At 50.0% G+C, this 24396-nt stretch overlaps 1 protein-coding gene across 1 annotated transcript; it reads right to left on the bottom strand.

The window, feature by feature from the left end:
* Positions 1-100: 100 nt before the first annotated feature.
* Positions 101-18207, bottom strand: LOC149854659 (putative glutamate receptor). Its single transcript, XM_090023170.1, has 11 exons — positions 18097-18207; positions 14923-15032; positions 11163-11194; positions 6045-6101; positions 5093-5272; positions 4021-4247; positions 3777-3874; positions 3029-3246; positions 1969-2194; positions 931-1178; positions 101-227 (listed from the first exon to the last, which is right to left on the bottom strand). Exons 2-11 carry the CDS (start codon positions 14993-14995, stop codon positions 126-128), a joined length of 1461 nt encoding a protein of 486 aa, XP_089879296.1. The 5' UTR covers positions 14996-15032; positions 18097-18207; the 3' UTR covers positions 101-125.
* Positions 18208-24396: the final 6189 nt, after the last annotated feature.

Genomic DNA, 24396 nt, shown 5'->3' with positions numbered 1-24396 from the left:
TATAGGAAAATTATGCTCTAGGCTTATAGATGTAAGGCCATTACAGAAAGCTCATTCAGAGAACTGGCTAGTATTGAATATATAGAGCAGGAAAGAAATAAACTGACCCCGCTCCCTAGTGGTTCTTAGGGTTTAATCTTCTCTGGGTTCTCCCGGTTCTGCCTTGCTTCTTCTCTTATTCTGAACCGTTGACTTATTTCCTCTGTGAAAATGGAGCAGCATGATCTCTGAAAGATATGAAAGCAAGAGAAGGGGTAGTTGTTCCACATGGCACTGAACAAGTCTGTTTTAGCTGCAAGGTGGGCTGGGGAGCAGCAGGCTCGGTTCCAAGCCCAAACTGCAGGAGCTGTTCTGCATTTTATGTACACAGTCCTTGACTTATCACCATATTTTTTTAGAAGCTGGTAGTATTTTAGCACAACCTGACCACCAAAAGTAGGAAAAAAATGGAGCGCTGAGAAGACTGTCCCTTTATGCCAGCATAAGCAGGGTGATCCCACTAAAATTAGCACTGATTTGAGTTCATCCCCCCCTGCACACACAGCCCACTGGAAGGCACATTGATACTAGCTACAGGAAGAACTATTTATTTTTCACTTCCTCCAGTTGATTCCCTGTCTGAATTCATAACCTGCTTCTATTGCCACACAAAACAGACAGTGGAAATTCATAGCGGATCACTTTCACTGGGACATAAACAGCAGAAGGCTACTTCCTGGAATAAAAATCTCACTTTTGTGCTAAGATCCTTAGTAAAAAAGGAAAGACAGGAGGCAATGTATTGCCAAATCAAATATTTTTGACCAGGAGAAGCCACTGACTCCTGTCCATCTGGCATTTCTTTTGGCTGAAACAATGAGCAACCTGTATGAGTGTGATCTAAGTCCACTGCATGAGAATGAGATGGTGAGGTTTCACCGTGTTACTTACCTTCTTCTGCTCAGCCGTATTTCTACTCTTGTTTGACAGCTCTACCACTGCCACAATCACTCCTAACATGAGGCCAACAGCAAGAACCAGGAACAGCCCACCCAAGGTTTGGGGGCCCAGGGGGCTCCATCTGTCTTGTCCTGTGTGGAGGCAGCTGGTTTCCCACCACTTATTACGCAGGTAGTCCAGATCACCCGATTCACTCAGCTTCAAGATAGCAATGGACAGCTTCCTGGCCAGTGGAGATCCTGGGGGTGGCAGGGAGAAACAAAGTGAATAATCAAAGGACTCCAGCAGAGATTAACTTAAGCAGTCTACAAAGAACCCACTAACAAGCTGGATGATCTGGATGACTGCTGTCCAGCTGAGCAACTTTCAAACCACTCTGAAAGAGGCTGCAGCAAGCTAAAATAATGTTAACCCTTGTTATTTTAAAATGGCCCCACTGCAAACAGGGCATGACTTCAGACTGAGGAATAAGCTACCTGTTGACTTCTTATACAGCCACCCCTTCCTCCTGCCAGTGGCCCTAACGTAATAACTAAAATGACACAGAGAAAGGCAGTACCAGAAATACAGTCAGAGCGCAACCTCAGCCCCTGCCAGCACAAGAGTGCCACAAAGCATTTCCAGGACATGGTGACAATCCTCACACAGTTGATCTTTAATCCTCTCAATGCCCCAGCAACGAGCTGTGCTGTGATCATGGAAGGATTTAACCAATGGCCCATTACTGGCAGGGGCCTCTTTACCTTGACTGGCATGAAGAGCACGGATCAGAAAAAACTGCTCTTGGGAAGCTGCAGCTGTCAGCGGAAGGACTGCCGATGCTGCAGCAAGTCACTGCACTGCCTTCTTGTTAATCTTAAAACAGCAATGAGGCGTGTATTATTCTGAGAGGACCTGAACTATTGCTGTCACTGTCCCATTTCCTCTGCGCTGTGGAAGAGCCCTGACAGAAAATGAGCACCTCTAACTCTTGCTGCGATGAGCTGAACAAAAGCAGAGGCGGAAACTCCGTTGCAGACACAGCCTCACCCTTTGCAGTGGCAATGCCGTAGCCTCGTGCTCCAATGACTTCAGGGGCCTTGACCAAATTGCAGTGCCTGGCTACCATGAGGTCTTGAGAGACTGATTCCCCTATGAAGGCATAATTCGATTCCACTGCACGTCGAATAGCTTCCTGGGAGTTTTTGACTAAAACATAATCTCTTCTCTTGTCTACGTATTCATAGACCATCTGGTGGATGGGGTTCTTGGAGTTCTGCAACACGACAGGAGAAATACCAGGCATAAAACTCAGACCTGAAAAACTGCAGTGCTTTAGAGTAATAATGTGCAGGAAGTGCAGAAATACTGCATGGAGAAGACTGTTTAAACCTCTCCCTCTGAGCTCCTGTCCTGAAAGTGAGAATGCCATGCTTGCTTAGCGAGCCATCCTGGCTCTCAAGCGGTGGCAACGGTTTCATGTAAAACAAAGTGTCTGGGCAGATTGGGGATTTGTAACTTGTGACAATTAAACACCAGCCAACATCTGAGAAGGAATGAAGTTTCCTAGCTCAGACCTTATCTTCAACGTGCTGCATGACCTGAGCCCGAGGTTTCTAAGAAATCGCCTACAGCTCTAAGACAAAGACTGGGTCCTATGGTGTAGCATTACCCTGCAATAAGGATAAAAACTTGTGTGTGGGAGATGAGACTTCCTTGGGGGCTGGCCCGCAATCAACAGAATAAAGAGTGCTAAAACCTTCCCCATCTTCCACTCCAGCCTCCTCTAACAAACATGTAGTGGAAGAGGTAGTTAGCCTCACTATTCTGAAGTCAAACAGGCAGTAACACGGCTATTCTAAACCCCACCAGAACAAGACATCCCCCACTACACATATGTCTTCCACATAGAAGATGGGAAAGAACAAATGCCACAAGAAATGCTAGCAATGTTGTATAATGCACTACTAGGAGATGCTCAGAAACCACATGATGAGAGTGGTATAAGGACCTATATAGGACGGAGAAGCTGAAGGAGTTAGTCGCAGTGTTAGACTCTGCACATCAGCTCAACCCCATGTTCCTGGGGCATCACCTAGATGATCCGCACCTTGAAGAAATGAAATGTGGAGGAACCATCTAGCATCCCATACTGGATCTCTCTCTGTTTCACGAGGTCTTCAAACGTCTGGATCGGGAGCTGATCATTCCCAGAGGTGAGCAGAGCGGTGAAACTGGCCACGTAGGCAGCCAGCAAAGCGATCGTGAATGCCCACCAGACGGCAGTAATGATGCGCACAGAGAGCGCCTTGGGCTGGTGGGCTGCCCCTGCGGGGATCAGAGACCCTCAGCGGAAGGACAGTGCAAGTGTTTGATTTGCGCAAAGGGGGCTGAGGGCCATAAGCTAATCAGACCCTGGGCCCAATTTTAAAGCACACACAATTTGCCTGACAAATGGCCCCTGCACATCCCAGCACAGCAACCTCAGCTAGCACATGAGCACTGCACGGTGGCAGAGCTGCGCCGAGCTGTGGGCATAGCAGAAAGGGGAGCCAAGGTGAGTGTCAGCTGCCATGATCCCATGGGTTGTTTCTACCTCAAGGTCTCTTAAAGCCACCCCACATTAAAGCAAGCTTCCTGCACGCTCCAGCCCAGAGATGTATAGCCAATGCCCTTGTAATGGGAAGATCCTTGGGGAGGGGGGAGCTCGGAGCATGGCTAGGCTCCCTGGCTTCAATATACATCTAATTGCACAAGATGGTCCATAAAATACAACAGGCTGGGCAATAAACAGCCAAGTCCCTGGCGGACACAGGTCACACCAATAGTTCCTCTTGCAGCTGTTAGCTACATCCTACCTTGCAGGGTAAGAGCCCCTGCTCCAAACCAGAGGCTGTTCAGGCAGGTGAAGCGATTCTCCTCGTTCCCAGGCTCATTCCACTCGCAGGGGCTCAGTCTGCAAGAAGAAACCCAACGTATCAGCGGTGCATTTTTCATCCCAGGACCGGTGGGCAGGAAAGCCCAATTTGGCTAGAGCCCGTGTCCTCTCATGGGTGGGGAGAGCAGCTGGTGGGAGAAAGTGCCAAAGAGGAGCATTTGTACCTGGCCGCGAGGAACAGGCAGAGGCAGGTCAGCAGGTAAGCGATAAGCAGGCCAGTCCACGCCTCCTTGCTGAAGGGAGCCAGGAACTGGAAGAGCGAAGTGCCCCGGGAGGCCGAGTCCCTCCGGAGCATGATCCCAATGCCAGTCTGCAGGAACGGTGTAGAGAAGGATACCACCTCCTCCCTCGCTGCTGTGATGGTTAAGGGAGCCACCGCAAGGTCGGCTTCCTACAGGACATGACAAGGGGGCACATATCCACTACCTGGCATACCAAATGGCTCAGGACGGGAGTTGTACACATCTCACTTCCCCGTGGACACATGTTCAGGGACAAAACCCATCTCTGTCCCACTGGGCACTGAGCAGCCTTCTGCTTCGGCCTCAAGGGGCAGAGACCATCCCTGCATCTGCCCATCACACCAAAGTCCCAATGTGCAGCTACGACAGTAATTCAGAGAGCGAACGCCATCCCCCATTTAACATTGCCCCCCACGCCAGAGCGAGAGCCGGGATTAGAAAAGCCGTCTGCCGTCAGTTCAGGGCAGCAGAGGCACTCGCGCCTGGGCACCAGGTGGCAGCACAGGCCAGCACAAAGCACCCACTCCAACTCCTTAACCTGTTAGTGCAAGGGAGGCTGGCTCTCACTTGCCCCCCAGACATTACCCCGAGGATGCTGCCCCTTCCCAGGCTGCCTCCTTCCTGCCTTTCCCTGCTCTTCATCCCCTTTCGGAGAAACGCACCACATACTAAAACTCACAGAAATCGGAGCACAGCACTAATGCAGCAGATGCAACAGGCTGACGTTTTCAAAAGTCATTCCCCTCCCTTGGGCCTCGGTCCCCCCAACTGTGAAATGGGACTTGATACCATGGATCCTTTCTCCAGTGCTGTGAGGTAAGGAGAAGTGTGAGGCACCTGACTATCGGGGCTGTGCTAAGTGGGCTGGGCCGTGGCTCCCCGGGACTCTGAGGAGGATGAGGACGGCGCCATAGGATGCTGTCACACTTGGCGGAGTTTTAAACGACTAATCTGCGAACAGCGAGGTTTGCTCACCAGAGTTGGCATCTCTCACCTGTCTCACAACCTCGCCGATCATCCCTGTCCAGTTCCCGCCCGGTGATACAGCCCCGTAGCGCCTGTCTTTCACGATCTTCACCGTGTAGTTAAAATGCAGCATCTTGGAGATGGCCTCCAGCAGGTCCATGCAGAATCCCTCCAGCTCTGTGCCTCGCGCCATCGCATAGGGGTCTTCCTGCAGGCAAGGGGAAAGGCTAGACGCCGGGCCGATCCCCAGCCTCTCACACCATTAAGTCCATCCCTGTTTCCCCAGCCCCCTAGCAAAGTGCATGCCCCTGGATGTTGTCTGGTGTTTTTGCCTCTCTGAGCCCCAAGAAATGCTCCCATGCAGGTGCAAGGCCTGGGAGTTTAGCAGTGTTGCTTCTAGGGCCAAGACATCTCCTCTTGGAGACTGTGGAGGCCTCTCCTCACTGCCAAGAGATGCTGGCAGACACTCCTAACTGCAGTTTGAAACGTTTACTGACCCCTATATGGGACCCCCCGTCCTTCCCAAGTGCTGCCCAGTTTGGATCTATGGTCTTTTAGCTGCTCTTCATACAGTCTGTTCCTTCCTTTTAACCCTTTGCCACTACTGTGCTACCCATGCACGGTCACTGCTGGCTTCCACTGTGGGACATGAGCTGCCATGATAAACACAGCTGCAGCTTGAGCAAACCAGATAGGGAAACAGGCCTGCTGTTAGCATGCAGCAGGTTTTCAAGGAGCATCCACTCAGCCCCCCTTTCTGAACTATCCTGTATGTATCCTACCAGCTGTCATAACCCTCACACTACCAAAAAAATACCAAAGACCTGGACCGTGGCCTGTCTGGGGAGTGACCTGCAAATACCACAGACACACAGGGCAGCAGCTGTGGTGAGCAAGGGTGAATGCAAGTGCACGGGTGGTACTAGGGGTGCCATGAGTGAAGACCCCACCATTGCCATTAACACAAGGGTTAGTCTTACCAGGATCGTCGTGACTGTCAGAGTCAGAGGCCCTTTATCTTCTGCCTGGCCTGAGCCCTGCAATTCAAAGCACACAGGGTCAGTGGGAAGTGGTCATTCACATGAATGCCATCAAGGTAGCCAGTCTGGGGTGCAGGCACGGCCCGCATGCCACCTTCGCTCGCATACTGATGTCTGCTGCTTCCTCATGCTGGGGTTCATGCACAAGCCTCCTTTGCCCTTTCATAATGGAGGGCAGCAAATGGAGCGCTGGATTAGGAGGCAGGACCCTCAGTCTGTTCCTGACTCATAGAGCACCCTGGTGCAACTTATTTCCCTGTTCTCTGCCTGAGCTTCCCCAGCTGCAAAACGCTGCCTTCCCTCCCTGGGAAATCACTCAGAGCCCAACTGGCAAAAGTATCATGGCTCTGCCTGCTGTGTTTGCAAACACTGTTTGTTCCCCCTGCTTTCAGCCAGCAGCAGGGCAGGGTGTCCAGTGCCCCAGTCCCAGAACAGATGTGGATACAGACGCACTGAGAGGTGCCAAGGCCAACTGAGGGCTAAGCAGCTCCCCCCCGGGGAAGGTGGCCTGGAGACAGGAGGAGCAGGGTCAGAGTGGCCTAGCCGAGCAATATGGGCCCATTGCTGCTATCTGCCCAGGGTCAGACATTCGCACCTTAGGAGCATGTATTGAATGGTTTGAGCATTGCATACCTGCCTCCACGCAGGAGCCAGGGGTCTTACCCCATCAGCACACAACATGCCTGGAGATGCTCTTGTGCTGCTCTTGGTCCGCGTCGAGCCATGGGACCAAGCTACTACAGGAGGCAGGTGCTGAGCTCTTTGCAGAATCTGGTTGTGACCACCAATACGTGCAAAATGTTATGAACCCAGCCAGACGTCAGCCCCATGGCGCTGAGTTCGTAGGCCAAATTCACCTTGCCACCAAGGCACTCACCTCAGCAAGTGGATGTATTTAAATCAGCAGGTCCTGACGATCTCCACCCCAGAGTGCTGAGGGAATTAGCAGAGGTCACTGCAGGATCCCCAGCACAGCTTTACGAGCGCTCGTGGTGCTCTGGCATTGTCCCAGAGGACTGGAAGAGAGCCAATGTGGTTCCCATTTTCAAAAAAAGGAGGAAGGAGGACCCAGGAAACTATAGGCCAGTTAGTCTTACCTTGGTCCTGTGGAAGCTTTTTGAGAGAATTATCCTGGCACGCGTCCACGAGGGGCCAGCGGGGGAGGTTACGCTTAGGGGCAACCAACCTGAGGCAGGTTCATTACAGGCAGGTCCTGTCAGACCAACCTGGTGGCCTTCTATGACCAGGTCACCAAATCCTCAGATGCAGGGGTAGCAGTGGACATAGTCTTTCTGGACTTTAGGAAGGCAGAGGCAGAAAAGGATCTTGGAGTCATCATTGGTGCCAAGATGAACACGGGCCGGCAGCGTGGGGAGGCAGGCAGGAAGGCCAACCGCACCTTGTCATGCATCCACAGATGCATCTCGAGCAGGGCCAAGGAGGTGATCCTCCCCCTCTATGCGGCACTGGTCAGGCCACAGCTGGAGTACTGCGTCCAGTTCTGGGCGCCGCACTTCAGGAGGGATGTGGACAGCACGGAGAGGGTCCAGAGGAGGCCACCCGCATGGTCAGGGGCAGCAGGGCAGGCCCTATGAGGAGAGGCGATGGGACCTGAACCTGTTCAGCCTCCACAAGAGAAGGCTGAGGGGGGATCTAGTGGCCTGTTACAAACTAGTCAGAGGGGACCAGCAGGCACTGGGGAAGTCCCTGTTCCCCCGAGCACCGCCAGGAGTGACCAGGAATAACGGTCACAAGCTGGCAGAGGGTAGGTTTAGGTTAGACATCAGGAGGCACGACTTCACGGTCAGGGCGGCTAGGATCTGGAACCAACTTCCAAGAGAAGTGGTGCAGGCTCCTACCCTGGGGGTCTTTAAGAGGAGGCTAGAGGAACACCTTGCGGGGGTTGTTTGACCCCAGTGCTCTTTCCTGCCATGGCAGGGGGTGGGACTCGATGATCTGCTCAAGTCCCTTCCCACCCTACTAACTATGAAACGGCTGTCTGTTTAGTACATACAGGTGCTCTATAATGGAGTGAGATCCTCAGCAGTTGGCACTCAGTGTAAACACCCCAAAGCTCATCAAGGGATGCAGGTTTTCAGTGGATCTGCCCCTAAACCTAGGACAATCCCCCTTGATGCCCCCCCGCTTCTTCCCCTACAGTAATTAATAAATCACATTGTCTTGTGTTGCCAACATATTTTGCCCAAATGAAAATCACTTTAAATGCTGTCTCGCTACATGGTGCATACATGCTTCTTCAGGAAGATCAATTTATATTTCAGGCAAAACAGCTGGAAGCCAATTAAGGCCTCATTAGAGAGAGCTTCTAGGAGGCACAGAGCAGCGGGGAACTTGAGATAAGGGAGCTGGGGGGGGGGCGAAGGACGGCCCTATGCAGTTCAGCCCTGCACAGAACATGAGCTAGAAATGTGCTGTTCAGCTCTTCCCCGGGGCACTTGGTCCCAGGTCAAGGTTGCCTGGCTGGAGCTTTGCAAGGACACACTCTGGCCTCTAAGCAACTTCAACTTCTTTTCTTTTTAAAGTCTGCCACGCTGCAGGGTTATGTTTGCTGGGGGCATATTGCTGCATTCGGGTATGGGCTGGACTAGACGACCCTCCAGGTCTCTTCCAGCCCCAAAGCAGGGGCAAGCTGGTATTTTTCCAGACCCTGGTGGTTCTGACACCATCTCTTTCAGGCTGCCCTGAGAAGAGGAGAGGGTAGGTTTCTGGTAGGATGGGCCCCCCATTTGGAGCTGGCTGTTAGGAGTTCATTAATATTAATGCTGCCATCAGTGTGATGTTAGACAACTGCTGCAGCCTTTTATGCTCCACAAAAAGACAGACCTGCCCAAGGGGACAAGGACCAATTGCTGGTGGAGGGGCATGCTTTAGCTTCTAGATGGGGCATTTCTATCAGCAGGGTAGTGCAAATAGAAAGCCTGCATATGGGGAGAAAGGAGAGTACGAGGACTGGGTTCTTCTGTCTCTGCCCCTGATTGCCTGTGCAACCTTGAGCAAATCACTTTGCCTCTCTGCCCTCCTTCATCTGTCTTGTTTAGTTAGACTGGAAGGCCTTCGGGACAGGAATGATCTCTCACTACACCCATGGGCAACGCCAAGCACTTGTGGGCCCTGATTTGGGCTTGGGCCTCTAATGTACATGTTACAGAGAAAGCAGGGAAAAGCATGTCATTTGCAAATGGAGGATGATGGGAATGGAGTTAACTAGCACTAGACAGTAAACTGGCTGTTTCTTCCCTGATGCAGCAAATCTGAAGAAGGTTCTTTCCTTATTCCCCTCCCAGTACTGTTACTTGAGATGTTTTGGATATTACAACCACTCAGAGCTAGAGTCAAGAGCACCACATGTCTGCCCTGATAGCACAGGATTCCACCACATCGGCTAGGGACAGGAATGACACATAAATCGGTATAAGTGACCAGAAACCGGTTCAAATCCATAGCACAACAGAAGTTCAGTGCACATAAACTGCTTTCAAAGGCTAAGTAATGGCTGCCCAATTTAAACTTAGCTCATTCTGGTGCAGACCTTACACTTAAAGACCCAGTCTCTGACGGGCAATCAGGCTATACCTGTAACTGAACGGAAGTACCGCGCACACAAACCAGTCTGAAAATTGCAGAACCCAGTTTAAGATAAATCTGGATCTATGTAGCATCAGACTCATTCAATTTAGGTCAAACCACTGTATGGAGCTTCTGCCCATGTTCCCTGTGCAGCCCCAGGACTGGGAAAACTCACCACTGGCCCCAGCCCCAGCGCTGCTCTTTTCCTTCCCCGCGCTTGTCCATTTTTTGCCCCTCCGGCCCCTTGCCTCCCCCAACCAGCGCTCTCAACCCCCATCCCACAAGCCGGTACAGATGTAGCCACTTTTATCAGCATTCACCGCCATCAGAGCCGAGCAAGCAGGTCCCAGGGGTGAGAGAGACGGGAGGGATGGGGGTGTAGATCTGCTGTGGGGGACCCTACCCCACCGACAAGTTGCACCTGCCCCGCACCCTATCTGCAGTCATACCTGTCCCCCCCACACCACCCATGGGGCCTGGGCCTGCTCCGCCTGCCTTCACAGGTCATGCCCTCTACCCCTTGCAGGTTGTACTTGTCCCCCCACCCCACCTGAGGATCACACCTGCACCCTACCCTAACCATAGGTTGCACCTCTCCCCATCCCCCGGTGCATCCCCCATCCTCTCCATCCTGCTGGACCCCCAACCCCCTCAGCTAGCTCCCCCCAACTTACCTGATATTGGGCAACCATTTTTTAATTAATTTAACCTCCCCTTAATGATCCCAGATGTCTATACTTTGCCAAAATAGCTGAAACCCTTTTAAGATCAACCTGGATGGATCTACATCAGATCTATCAGATTTAACTGATTTAAGCTAAAGCAGTTTATTGAACTTCTGTCCCAGATCCCCTCCAGATTTAAGTTAACTTACAATCCCCCAGCATCCCAGGATACTTTGCACCTCCCCTTGCAGGGTGCACCGCAGGCTAGCCTTACCCCAAGCTGTCTGCTCCAGCAGAGCAGGAAGGCATGCTCTAGCACCCTTCCGGCTTCTGGCCTGGGACACTATAGGCATGGGGCTGCATTTCCAGAATCAAAAGTGAATATCTGTGTACTTGTTTATTGGTTTAATCTACATAACTTAAAGTAACCTGCAAAGATTGAATCACTTCAACCTTGGGCTTTTTGACCGTCTGTACTTATCCATACAGGCTGCCTGGAGGTCTGGATGCAGTTATCAGAAGGAAGCTAGCTGATTTCTGAAGCTCAGCTTCAGGGGTCCCGAAACAACAGCTAAGGGTGGATTGTAACCTGGGGCTCAGCTGGGCTTTTAGATATGACCAAAATGTACATCAGTAGCAAAGAAAAAAATACAGAGACTTGAAGGCCAAAATCATCACACCTGGGGTTTTCTTCACAAAGGTGAAAAAATTCCAGTCTTGCTCTTTCATTAAGCCCTGCAGAGGGAAGCCCAACCCCGGCTTTTCATTCTGACCCTTAGATTGACACCGGCCAGCTTGGACATACCTTACGGACTGCTTCCCCATTCTCAGGAGCTCCTGAAACAAAACACAACACAACATGATTTCTCGGGGAAAGATGGATGTGAACGAGGCTTGACTTTAATAGGGAAACAACTGCACTTCACGAGGACCTAGAGATCCAGGGAAGGATTCTTGGTTACTGGTTCCAGGTCAGAGTTTGGCGTTGGGACTTTTGCTTGCTTGTTCACTCTTTCGCATGTCACACTAGTAGTGTGTAGCCAATATGTACAGATGCACAGCAACAAATGCCACCCACACCAGACTGCCTGGGTGCAAAGGCCCCAAATACCTGCTGCAGCTGTGTCTCTCTCAGAATGGGGTGGACATGGCAGGGTTGGCAGGGCTGGGAGAGCAGCCAGGAGTCCTGATACTTCAAGCAGCTGCAAGCCTGCTTACCCCTTCATGGGTTAAGGGGACCTCACCTGCATCCCTGTGCAAGTGAGCAGATAGAGCTGTTTCCCCAGGGTGTTTAGCTCCCCTTTCCCATTGAATCCCATAAAATAGCGTAAACAAATGGAAAGGCTTCCACTCTCCCAAACTCTGCAGGACACCGTGGGAGGCGGCACAGGCAGCCCACGCCATTCTGGTGCCTCAGATTTGCTTGCAGGGTGCAGCGAGGGGAAAGGTGTCTGGACAGAAAGAAAAAGCAAAAGCAGGACCCGGCTGGCAACTGCACTACACAGAGCAAGAAGCGGTTCGAAGCAGGAGCCAGGGCCTTTATAAAGCACTTTGTGTTCTGCAGGGAGAGAGATGTGTTATTCTTCGGGTGGGAGTATGGCTCCTCAGGTCTGTTCTCAGCATTGCCACTTGACCCTGAGCAAACCACTCCAATTCTTTCATTCTTGGCTCCTCCATCTGTGGAATAATACTTGTTTCTCTCCCAGAATAATACTTGGATAATACTTGTCTCCCTCCCAGAGTCTGTGGGGGTTACATTATGCTGCAGGGAGATGCTGGATTAACACCGTCTGAATGGCACAGACCAGTTTTCCATGGCAAAGGCGGAGGGTGGATTTTGGAAGCACAGAAACGCCCAGCTCAGAGCAAACAAGTAAACAAGAAGCAGGAGCAGGAGCTGAGAGCGCATGTCTGTTCCTCCAACTGGAAGCTGTTGGGATGTTTTCAGTTAAAGAAAGTTCAGTGGCTTTGTCTTGTCTGGTCTTGGCCTGAACTCTAAATTACTGTGAAACAAAACCTGCTTTCTCCCTCACCACCGCAGCTCTCCATGGGAGCTGGAAGCCTCCTCAAAGGCTCCCTCTTGTTGCCTTTTGGAGGCTCCTCATTAAAGTCAGCAGGAGTCCCTTTGGGCTCCTTTCTGAGGGGCTGATGGAGGCTTTTGGAGGGAACTGGCTGCATTGAAGTTTCCAACTCCCCTGTGGTGGCACAGGATGGGGTTATTCAAAGGCCCATTGTGTGAGCTGCCTCCAGTGATCACCTCCTGAAAAGACCATAAGTAACCAAGGGGCAGCACTAACTCACAGCTTGGGACAGAGACATTTGCACAGCCCACAAACCAAAGCTGGCCTGGTGCTTTGTGAGACTGCACAGGGCAAAGGATGGGGGAAGAGAGGAAAAGTAGCAGCGATGCAAACCACGCACACCCAGAGCAGCCTCCGCCAGGGACAACTCCAGCGTCGCAGCTAGGTTGCAGACCTGCGGCTTGGACTAAAAGGGTCGTACCCTTGGTGCACCTAGGAGGTGGGCTCAAACTTCACACTAGATATGGATGCAACTGTTGAGCACCATGCAGCACAGGGCCATCCTGAACATCCCAGCATAATGGGACGTGGTGGAATGGATGGGTCAAGAATTGGGGGAGATTTTTTCTCCACCTTTTTAGGCACATTTGAATCCACCTAGATCAGCAGTAACCCAAAGCGCTTGCTGTCAGACAGCTGTTGTGTGTGCTGCATAATCTGTGGGGCTCACCACAGCAAAAACAATGCTGTTGGCACAAACTGCGCACCTAGAGCACAGCTTTCATGCTAGCTGGGCAGCTCTGCTAGGCACAGGGCTGACTGCAAGGCTCACATCCTCCATCACTCCATACCCAGATGCCTGCTCCCTCTCTTCCCAATGCCCGGAGCCAAAACTGTGGTGCCACTTGCCCCACAAATAGCCAAGCTGGAGTCAAACCCTGGGAGCACAAAACCTTAGCAGCTTCACTGCAGTAGAGTGGGTCACGCTGTGCACTATCCTTGCCTCTAAGGGAGCAGTCCAGTAGGTTATTTAGGGACCAAAACTGCCCCTGGGAAGGGAGACTTCTGGCTAGCAGACGGGAAAAGCATGCAGCTGACAGAAGACCCCACAAGGAGCTGAGGAAGCACAGGGGAGGGGCAGGACCCCTGATACAGAGGGGGAGGATGGTGCCTCAACGCCCCCGTTCGCTGACTGGTACCCTTGGCCCTGAAAGGGTTTGACCGGTGGACAAGGGGAGCTGGAGAGCTGTGATGGGCGCCGGCTGTGAGAGTTCATTCAGGTGGTGCTGTCCATGTCCATTCGTTCAGGCACAGCCATCAGCCACGGGTGCCTGCACTTGTCCCCCAACTCCCCTGCACATCTCTGTCCTCTCGCATCAGCCAGAGGCTGGCTGAGCTCCCAGGCCTGAAACCCACCAGCTCTTCAGCCCGGCAGGTCTACCTTGCTCGTCCTGGCAGAGCGAGGCTCCGCAACCTCTTCCCCAAGCAGCCCATTCACCTCACAACCCACTGCAGACATGAGCTGCTCTTTGGAAGAGATGCCCGGCTGCTCTGCACTGGCAGGGAGAGACCTGGAGGTGCTGAAGTTTAGGTGAGGGTCTGCCTCCCGTGCCTTACTTGCTCTGCACCTTCTAGTGAGGCAGCATCCTTTGCCAGAGCTCCCCTGCCCCAGCTGCTGAACAGGGATGTGGCTGCGTTATGAGAGGGAGCTACATATAGGAAGCACCTTGGGGCCCTTCAGGATGAGAAAAAGAGGGGACTCTGCTCATGTTCCTGGAGAAAGACTAGAGAGACCCCAGGACAAGGGGAAAGCCCAAGCAGCTGAACAGCCTGCATGAGCCTTCTGCCACCCACTGCTGTATGAGGCTGGAAGGCAGCTGAGAGCAGGTGCTCTGCCCCACTCCCCACTGAGGCCCACGCCGCCCTGAGGGAGCATCTCAGCCACAACCACAACCACAGCCACTGCCACTTCCCACTGCACCAAAGACCCTGCAGACTCCTGGTGGGACCTTTGCGGCAGCATGGTGGAAAGGCAGCTCCAGCTTTTGTCCACAGAAGGGGCTGAGGCCCTTCAGGGTGGTTGCTCTAACCCCACCTGAAACGCACCACGCTGTGGGGGAAGCTTGTCTCAGGGGCTCGGCTGAATGCTTCCTCTCCAAGACCTTAACAGCTAACATGGGAAATGATACCGGAGTCCAAGGGAGCGAGTTAATATGGGTAAAACTGGGCATTGAGTGTTTCCACGCAGCAGAAACCAGGTTCCAACCCAAGCGTTAGGCTTGCCAAAGCCGAGCCTTCCCCTCAGTTGTCCTGTGCTTGCCTCTCTCACGACCTCTACAACCCAAATAGGATTAGGGAACGCAGGCACGTCTGACCAGTTGCCAGGTGAGTGTAGATGACCCTCTGGCTGTGTCTGAAACCCAAGCTAAAGCCACATGATATCAGGGGAGGGCTCCATAAATGCCAAGAGGTGCGGAGGCTCCAGGGATGAGCAGGAGTGTGCCTGGATGCAGCAAGTGTCTCCGGTTCAGACTCTGCTCTCACCTGTTTGGCTCGACTCCACCAGGAGCAGCAGGGTTGTAATCAGGCTGAACAAGAAGCGAAAAGCCGTGTCCATAGGAGCGGAAGGAGCTGGTGCCTGGAGGGAGCCCCCACTGGAGATGAAAAGCAGGTAGTTAAAGTCGATTACATGGTTCATTAGTGCTGGGTAAAGTGTCACTGCGTCTTGGATTTTCTGCATCTGTTTTAAATGTCCTAATTCAAAGTAAGGGTGACAGTACAACAATGCCTTCTGAGACCCAGACCCAGCAACTGTGCCTGGAAGGGCTTCTAAAGCCGGACTTGTGCAGCTCGTTTCAGTGCAGCCAAAAGGGGCAAGACAAAAGCAGGGGCCAGCTCACCCAGGGTTCCTGCCCCAGGCATCAGGGCACACAGGGCGAGGGGAATGGGAGAGGCAGGGCCACCAAGGGGCCCTGGGAGTGCTGAAGCGAAATGGCTGCTGATGTGGAGGGGCTGCTGGGGAAGCAGTGTGCCTTGTGTGTGCACTGGCCGGTGGGGGAAAGGGAGCAGTGTGAATAGGGCAGCTGAGCACAAGGAAAACATTGAAAGCTTGTTGGTTTGTGCCCGCCTGGGTTAGGTTAACCTGACAACTGGAAAGTGCGATTCCTGCATGGGCAGCTCTATGTGACTTCGCTATCACAGGGGACAATGGCAGTGAAGCTGCAGCTGTACGATCCCACCAAGGATCCTGGGTATACACATGATGGCTGAGGTCCAAACTGATGTGTCCTGACTGCTATAAACACCTGAGCCATAACACAGACCCAGACCCAGACGCGGTTCATGCAGGTTGAAAACTGAACATTCATTTTTGGCGGGGAGAGGGGAGAAAGCTAGAGCTTTATTGAAACATTTTCATTTTATCTCATGACCTGCTCTGTGGTATCTGCTGTCTTAGTACCAAGCAGGGCTCAGAGCTCAGAGCCGCAGCATGCTAGACATCGTGCAAACCAAACATCACAGTCAGCTCTTGCCCTGAAACACTTGCATTTCTTGTGAAGCCAATGCTTTGTGCTTTGGTCAAGAGACTCAATCAGGAGAAAAGTTTCCTGGTCCCTTTCCCTGTAAAACAGGGCCTAGAAACTGGCTGGCTGAAGCCAAGATGTTCGTATAGGACGAGTTGTTTTGAACGCCCAGCTTGATGCATCTTAGAAGTGTCTAGCACTGCACTTACCCCCTGAAAATTAGCCCCTCAAAGGTGTTTTACCTTGGGCACCCGGATTAAAGCACTCAAAAGAACCTACGTCTTGGAAAATTTTGATGTTTTCTTCCAAGAATTTGCACCTACACTGAGGAGTCATCAGGTCACAACATCAGCAGCCTCTGCTATTAGTACCAGCATCTCCTCAAATCTTGAGGAAAGGATAGACCAGTCTTTTCCTGACACAGAGTTAGGGCTTCCTTTTGGAGAGAATAGGGGATGGTTATTTCCCAAAAGTTTAATTGCTCTCAGGCCCCCAAAATCAATGGTTGAAAAGGTTAGTGAACTCTTTCTGTGAAGCCCCCGCATCCCTGAACAACACCCAAGTCCCAAGCACCAGGACTCACTGATTCCTTGTTACACTGCTTAGACGGGGAGGGTACATGCCACCTTATTTGCTTTGTTCCAAAAATCTCTCCTCTCCTTGTTCTATACAGAAGAAAATATAGCAGCTCTTCACCTTTATCAGCATTCTGAATGCTACGATTAGGATTTAGGGTTAATATCACACATGTGAGATCTGTAGAGGAGACTCTCTCTGACAAAGTGCTCAGTGAAATCAGTTTCCATTACCTGGTGCTGAACTCACTTTGCACCACTCAGAATCAGGTCCAGAATGAACTTAGACCTGATGGCCACCGTGTTTTCAGCAACTGTTGGTGCTGGCAGGGCTCACAGAGCTCCTCCAGCTATTCCCCTAGCAGGTCTGAGCTCTGAGCAAGATGGAGGGGGCAGAGACCCAGGGATAAAACACAGAAGAAAACAAATCCTGCAACTGCCCCATGTACCAGCAGCCACTGGTTTGTTCAGTGGCTGTGCTTCCCATTTACTTCTCTTCATCAGTTTGAAAGCAACTTTCCCCAAGCTTGCAATCTGGCAAAAATACTCAACAGCACAGACAGCGGTGTTCCCAGCGCTCTCACTCCTGGACTGTCTTCTATCCCCACTCCAAAAAGAAAAAGGAGGGTTGAAGAAAACCATTGCTGAATCAACTTTCCCACTGGCTTTTCCTCCTCCCATAAATGGCTTTGAAACTAGGACTTAGTTGTTAAAAATATCAAAGGAAAGGACTAACATTTACTTTGTGATTCTGACTCGAGCTTCTGAGCACTAACTGTGGAGTGGAGTCCAACAGAGCAGCAGCTGCTGCTGATACAGCACATGAACGACTTACCACAGGTAAATCTGCCATCACTGCACATAAAAGAACAGCAGTCCACAGCCAGGTTGCACTGAATATCGAAGTGGCTCATCCCTTTACAACTAGGCATGCACAGTAAAGTGTTGATTTATTTCTAGTGGCTTGGTATTTCCACCTTCCTCAAAAACGTAACAGGCAAGTAGAATATCGACTGGCTGCTAGAGACCTGCATGTCGAAACAATTCTGGACAACGGCACGTATTAAAAGGACTCGTGAATGCCAAACAGAAGTTTGCTCCATGTCGCTGGGGAGGCCAGTGCACCTCAACGCCAGTAATCTCAGGTCTAGCAATACTCTGAGATTACCAGTTACAAACTCCAGCTACAGCTGAAACTGCTTTGCCGCAGCACACACTTCATCACCTGCCACAACTCACCTGCCCAGGAAGCCCACAATAAAACTACAAAGTTTTATTGTGTTGCGCATTTATTTTTATCTAAACCCACCAGCAGACAAGGTAAAATAGTCACTTCATTAGAAAAGGGAAGGGAAATGTTAGAGCGGTAAAGCTCATTCTTCAGGGCCTTTGACTTCCATCATTTTTCAATAAACAAAAAGACAAGCGGTTAAAATCATCTCCATCATTTGCAGCGCTTTTGGAAATTGCTCTGCTTGGGGTGGAACCCAGCTAGCAGTATGCAGGAGCCCATCAGACACAGCTGAACAGAGCTCGACTGAGAAGCAGGCTACTGCATACGGCTCAAGCCCTTTCAGCTAAAAAAGAACCGCAGTGATTCAAGGCAGTGTCTCACTTACAGCGATCCCCTCAGCCTCCTCTGGGTCAGCTTGTCAGTGAGCAGCCACAGTGGAGTTGCTGGATAGAGAAAACACACATAGGCACTCTCCCCTTTCTGAGATAAAGGGTAGGGCAAAGGAGGGAGGAGCTTGGAAAAGGGGCTCCAAGAGGGAGATGCTAACCCAGAGACGGGAGCAGTCCCTTGCAGAAGATGAGGCAGCATGGTCCAGTGGGCAGGGTGACCGACAAGGATAGGATGGGGTATTATTCCTGGCTCTCCCACTCCCCCACCATGTGGTTTTTGGCAGGTCATTTCTCCTTCCTGTTCCATTGCTTTCCATGCCCCCCACCCACTGCCTTGTCTATTTACCCTGCAAACTCTTTCTGTCAGGGACTGTTCCTTACTGTGTCTGTCCCTCCCTCGCAAGTGGGACGCTAAGCTTGCCAGGGGTCTTGCCTGCAGCACAAGCCAGCCAGGCAATGGCGCGGGCTCTTCTCCCTGCCGCTCTAGTCACAACAGATAAACCCACAAAACATTTAGGCTGAGCTGCGGTGTACTTGTTTATTATTGACTGGCACTTGCCATTATAACTAGGGAGCCTTACAGTTCCCGGCCTCGAAGAGGCTCAGAGACTAGTCATGTGCAAACATACACAGGTGCAGTCCTTGCCCTGAAGTGCTCACCAGCTTGGCAACAATTTGGGACAAAATCCCTATTTCAAGAACTCTTTCAGGACACGGCCCCCAAATGTGGGGCTGGGCTGGGAAACTCGGGACTGCTAGTCACTTTGGGCGTGCCTACACGTTCGTGAATGTGGTTTAGGTATGAGCATTAAATCTAGTACTTCCGGGAACCTGTACACAAGTGCAGAGGCTGCTCTGATGCACTGTAATAACAGCGCATTGGAGCAGACTCAATAGTCTGCTGGAGCATGGTAATCACCGCACTCCACCAGTCTCCTGCACCTTGTGTATCAGCATCCCTGCACTCCAGAATGGTGGTGGGGGCACTTGAACTAAAGCTCAGGGAACAAGCTTTAGTTCAAGTGCCCCCAGCACCATTTTGAAGTGCAGCCATGCTGATACATGAGGCGTTGCAGCAGTTTAATAAGAGCAGCTCTCAGAGCCGCTCTAATTAAAGCACCGCCTCCCCCACCCCCAGAACACATGTAAAAGTGCCCTCTATGGTGAGGTACTAGAAAAAATGTGCATTTATTTCAATGTGCATTAGCTAAAGAGCATGGCTTTTAGTGCCACTGTAATGTGCATTAAAATAGACTAATGCACATTAAAGCACACATGTAGATGTGCCTTTTACTCCTAGTGTTGGTAGATGAATTGGGGCCTGTTTGGAAAAGTGATGGTGTCTGCCCCCCTCCCCAGTGTGAAGCTCCTCCATATGGCAAAAGCCCTTCTTTTAGTATTTGCCCCCCTTTAGGGATGCTTTCTCTTTTCTACCTTTTCTTCTTTCCTCTCTTTTTCTTTTATTATATCATTATTCTTTTTATATAAGGTGTATTTGTAGTGAAAATAAAGCTTGTAGATGCCTTTACAAAGGTACTTTAAGTTTAAAAGTAAGTTGTACCATGTAACAATATTAGCAAGAGCAGGAATCTCTGTATGGAGCAGGTTCCTGAATGAATCATGGTTGACTGTGTAACACAGTAGCTAGTCTGGATAAGCATGTTAATGAGCAGCAATTAACACTTACAAAACTACAGAAGAAGAGGAAAGAACCAATACAGAGCCAGGCACTCCCTGAAACTTCACTGCTAAAGATGTGGAAGCCCTGGTTTGAACTAATTGACACTGGAAACAGACCCTCAGGGCAGAAATACCCCCTGATCAACCACTTCCAGAGCTCTATTCATCATGGCAGTAAATCAATCAAAATTCATCAACGGACTCCTGAGACTGCACATACGTCCAGACGTGACCCCTCGGGCTGACAGCTGCCATCCAGCAGCTACTGAAGGGTATATCCCTCGATGTCAACGACCCATGGATTGGGTAACCTTGAGAACTGGGGAGTCACCAAAGTCTGCCAGAGAGGGATAAAAGGCAGCAAAGAATGACCCCCAATGGAACCCTCTTTGACCTGACCAGCACCCTGCCTGTCCAGCCAGAAGGACCAGCTGGTGACCCCCTTCTGCAACAACATTGCACTGAAAGAAGCCTCAACTGGCCATCAATGACAGACTCCAGCACATGGGGATAGGTATATTTTGACATCAGTGCTTAGTGTTCAGAGCTAGCTACTGTGCGTGTGGGTGTGGGTGTGTGAATGTGTGTGTGTTTGATCAGCACCAAGGTTTATGGTCTGACTTTTGCATCTGTCCAATAAACTAGAATTTTATGATGATCCTGTGAGTTGGTCCTTTGTAGCCAACAATGGCAGGGAGTTTGGTGTACTGTCCAGGGAGAAACTGACTTGCAACAGGTGTTTTACCTCTACTTGACAATGGATACAATCTGCATCTCAGCCACACAACATGTGCAGATATCAGGGTGACAGTCACCTTACCAGACAAGGAGAAAACAAGGTGCTAGAGCAATTTACAGCGTGGTCTGAGCTCCCTCTGCTTCAGACAGCTGGCAGGCCCTAACTAATATTTCAAGTGTAGTACCAAGAGGAAATCTAGAGCGCCACTGATCCCATCAGGTCAGCAACACAGAACACACACAGGGAATAAAATCGGTGTGGATTCTTTGGAGAATGTAGTCACTCTACTATTGCTGCTCCAAAATCCTGGTCAGGATTCTGGAGGGCATTTCTCAGGATATTATGGCTGTTGACTACCCAGAGATTTGTTACTGTAACTGAAACTATACAGTAGCCTAAAGCAGTCCAAATTCTTCAAGGAAGAAATGCAAGTTCTATGCCTCATACAGCTTATGAACCAAGGCCTGGAGAAGGTAGCAAAACAATGATGGTGAAAAGAGCAGGGGATGGAAGCCAAAGGCTACTGAGATAGAATCATGTGGTTGTTCACATCAGGTATTTATACAACTCATGTCTTATTGAAGCACGAATGCACATATGCACGCTCAGCTCCCTGTGGGGGAAGTAGGAGAGATAAAAGATGGCTTCTAAGCATCCAAGCAATGTCAATACTATTCTAACATGCTGGCAGTTCTGCTTATAGCAACTGGGGTTAAGGTGTAGGAGACAAACTGAGCCATGGGATGGCAAAGTGACAGATAGACAGCTGCTGAAGATACCAGAGTTCACTGAAGGCTAATTGGATTGTTGCTTTGCTGGAAGCTTTTCTCAGAGTTTAGAAATACCTCTCTGAATATTTTGTGATAGTTATTTTTTTAAAAAATGGAAGACTCTACCTTTTAAAGCCACTGTTTCAGTGCAGGAATTAAATGTTTTTTACTGATTTTATATATATAAATAGCAAAAGTGATCAACCATTCCCTGACCATGATCCGCAGGAAAATTTGCCAAAGCACTGTGATACTTACTAGAAAAACCCTGGTCACACAAAGATCTATTTGAGATCTCATCCCTGAGTGCCCCTGAAATATAGCTCTAGTCATACAGGTCTCCTATACACATGAAAGAGGGCTGCTCTGACACGCTGTAATTACAGCACGTTGGAGCAGACTCAATTAATCAAGTCTGCTGGAGTGTTGTAATTACTATGCACCAGCAGACTCCAGTGTCATGTGTATCAAACAGCGTTCCCACACTGAAAAATAGTGGCAGGTGCACTTTAAACTAAAGTTTGTTTGCCGATACATGTGAAACTCAAGGTGCTTTAATTAAGGGTGCTAATTAAAGTGCCCTCCCCCGCCTCCTGGAGCACATCTATAAATGCCCAATTTGACCCTACTGTGCCTGCCCACTTATAGAGGTAAGTCATGGAAATTAATATTCCTAGGGATTTGCAGTAAAGGAGTCTCTTTCACTGTAGATTAACGAGATTGATTCAGTGCAATTTACCTTGTATGGCAGAGGGGAACGGAAGCTTCGGCATGGAAGACGGTGAAGTCCGTGTGACGGGTGCTGCCGCTGTACCTTCAGACTCATGTCCCACTCTAAGCACGATGAGCAGTAGCAGCTCTCCAGTGCTTTATGCAGGGAGAAGTCAGTAATGTAACTTGTTCTTTTTCCCCACATACATACGCCAGTCCTGAAATGAGGTGTCAGAGCAGAACATGGCAGCACCTTCTACAAGTAAGGTCAGTCCAACGCTGGTACCCAGCTCCCAGGGAGGACACGTGCTTCAAGAATGGCCTCCAGATTGACTCTAAGCGGAGCTCAATGCAAACTAAAAGCTCTTCTGCTGGTACCGTCCCATCTCCTCCAAACTGCAACCAAACCTACCTCTTTGTGGTCCCAAGCTGAGCATCAACACAGCATGTCTGCCCAAATATCAAAACTGGAGTGCACACTCAGAAAAATAACTTGGAAAGGTGTGCTGGGTTTATGTAACAGCATCCGCCAGTGAGCTTGCTGTTAGAGCATGTAACCCAAGGACCCCATCCAGAGCTCACTGATGTTAATGGGAATATTTCTATTACCTCTGATATTGTTTGGATCAGGTTCTCATTAGAGAAACCATACCACTCAGGACAAAAGATCACAGTGGGTGAAGAGAAGGGAAGGGAAAATAGATGCACACATGCCTTCTCATTGTTTTCTCTGAAAAGGAAAGGCCAAGGAACTGGGAATACTCACCACTCATGGATCTTTCTACAGATTTTCTCACTGGGTCCAACTGTTGGCAGCTAAATGCCCTTTCTGCGTGGGTGCTGGGGCTCTAGCCCCACTTACTTTACATATCTGTGTGTGGTCTCTGCCCTAGAGATATAGCCTGGCTCCTGAGGGGCAAATAGCAGGAGCCTCATCAACTAGGGTTTCATGCTGGTTCCTGTGAATATTTTCTGGGCTATAATAAGATAAAAATTATGTTATATGATTTTTCACAGCTGGCAGCTAATGAAGATAATCAGCAATTAAGCCTGACCAGAGGCAGATGAGTATGTGCGGGCTTTGGCTGAGCCACTTTTAAAAGATAAAATCAAGTACTCACCCTGTGCATTTCCCAAGCACTAAGCTACTACGGGGGCTTGGACTACAAATCCCAAATCAAAGCCTGTGCAGTAAACTGCTTGTATATTGGAAACTTTGGTCTCCTAATCTCAGAGATTTAATGAGCTGAAGAACAGATGGTGCAGGGGAGCCAGTTGTCACAGGAAGAACTGGGGCAAGGCAGAAAGTTTGCTGTTTCCAAGCAGGCCACTGGCAATCCATGTGAAGTGGCTGCTCAAGGCAATACTTTGATGTTTCCAGAAGGCTTCAATCTAATGCTCCCCACCAAAAGGACAAAGGATGAAAAACCCGGGGTCCAAAAGCCTGGCTCTCATGATCTCTGGAATATGGCTAGCAAAGTATTTTTTTTCTTCTGAACTTAGAGAGGGATGAAATAACTTCTTCCTGGTAGTGGGAAAATCACAAGTGAGACAAGAGACCCTACAAACATAGGAAATCCTAAGACAGACTCCAAACATCCACCAACCTCCTCTTATAACCTTCCCACTCTTCACCTTCCCTTTGCATTGTAGAGTCTATGCTGTATTTGTTGCCATTTTCTTAGGTGAGAGGCAGAGGGAGCACTGCTCAAGGTCCCCATTTACAACACTGGGATGAAAACACAGCACGGAGATGTGAAACCTAGTTATGGTCCAGATCCAACCGGCCCATCCCATACAACTCAGAACCAAAAGGGGGAGGGAGTGCTTGGCTCTGCAGTGCAGCATAATAATAAACGATTAAAATAATATTATTAAAATAATAAAAGATTATTTTTAATTGACTAACTGCATTATAAACAAGAGTCTGTGTCCTCTGCTGAAAACTCACATGGGAGGCAAAATGAGCAACTGTGGGATGACAGAAGCAAGACTAGAACAGGAGGCTCATAAAGATCAGGAAACAAAAAAAAAAGATTGTTTCTACACTGCATTTATCATCCCCTGTGCTTGTCTGATACCAGAGTCTCCTTCTCAGGTGGAAGGAAGTGACTTACCCATCAGAGTACCATTGTTGGAGCAGAACTTTTTCAAGCAGAATAGCCCCTCTAACACGTTTTCTCACAAGCTCTTTGTTCAATTACTGACCTTATGGAGGATGATGATTTCTCCAGCCCTTCCATTAAGACTGCTTATCCCATCTTTGTTACTAAACAGCATAGATATTGTGAAAAAAGAATTCTATTACAATAGACATGTGGACATCTTGTTAAATGTCTCCTATTCAATGGCATGCACAATCCCTTGGGTTTGCTGGAACAAAGCAAGTTATCTAG

This window comes from Crocodylus siamensis, chromosome 12 (genome assembly GCF_052110815.1).
Source record: "Crocodylus siamensis isolate JL-2025a chromosome 12, ASM5211081v1, whole genome shotgun sequence".
NCBI classification, from domain to species: domain Eukaryota; kingdom Metazoa; phylum Chordata; order Crocodylia; family Crocodylidae; genus Crocodylus; species Crocodylus siamensis.
The sequence above is the reverse complement of the archived record's forward strand: the minus strand, read 5'-3'. Positions and strand labels throughout refer to the sequence as shown.

Excerpts from the sequence above, each read along its gene's own strand:
- LOC149854659 (XM_090023170.1), bottom strand. The coding sequence starts at position 14,995 with ATGGACACGGCTTTTCGCTTCTTGTTCAGCCTGATTACAACCCTGCTG. Across the intron at positions 11,195-14,922 it reads GGTGGAGTCGAGCCAAACAG|GAGCTCCTGAGAATGGGGAA; the intron begins GTGAGAGCAGAG and ends GTTTTGTTTCAG. Across the intron at positions 3,875-4,020 it reads TGCCTGTTCCTCGCGGCCAG|ACTGAGCCCCTGCGAGTGGA; the intron begins GTACAAATGCTC and ends TTCTTCTTGCAG.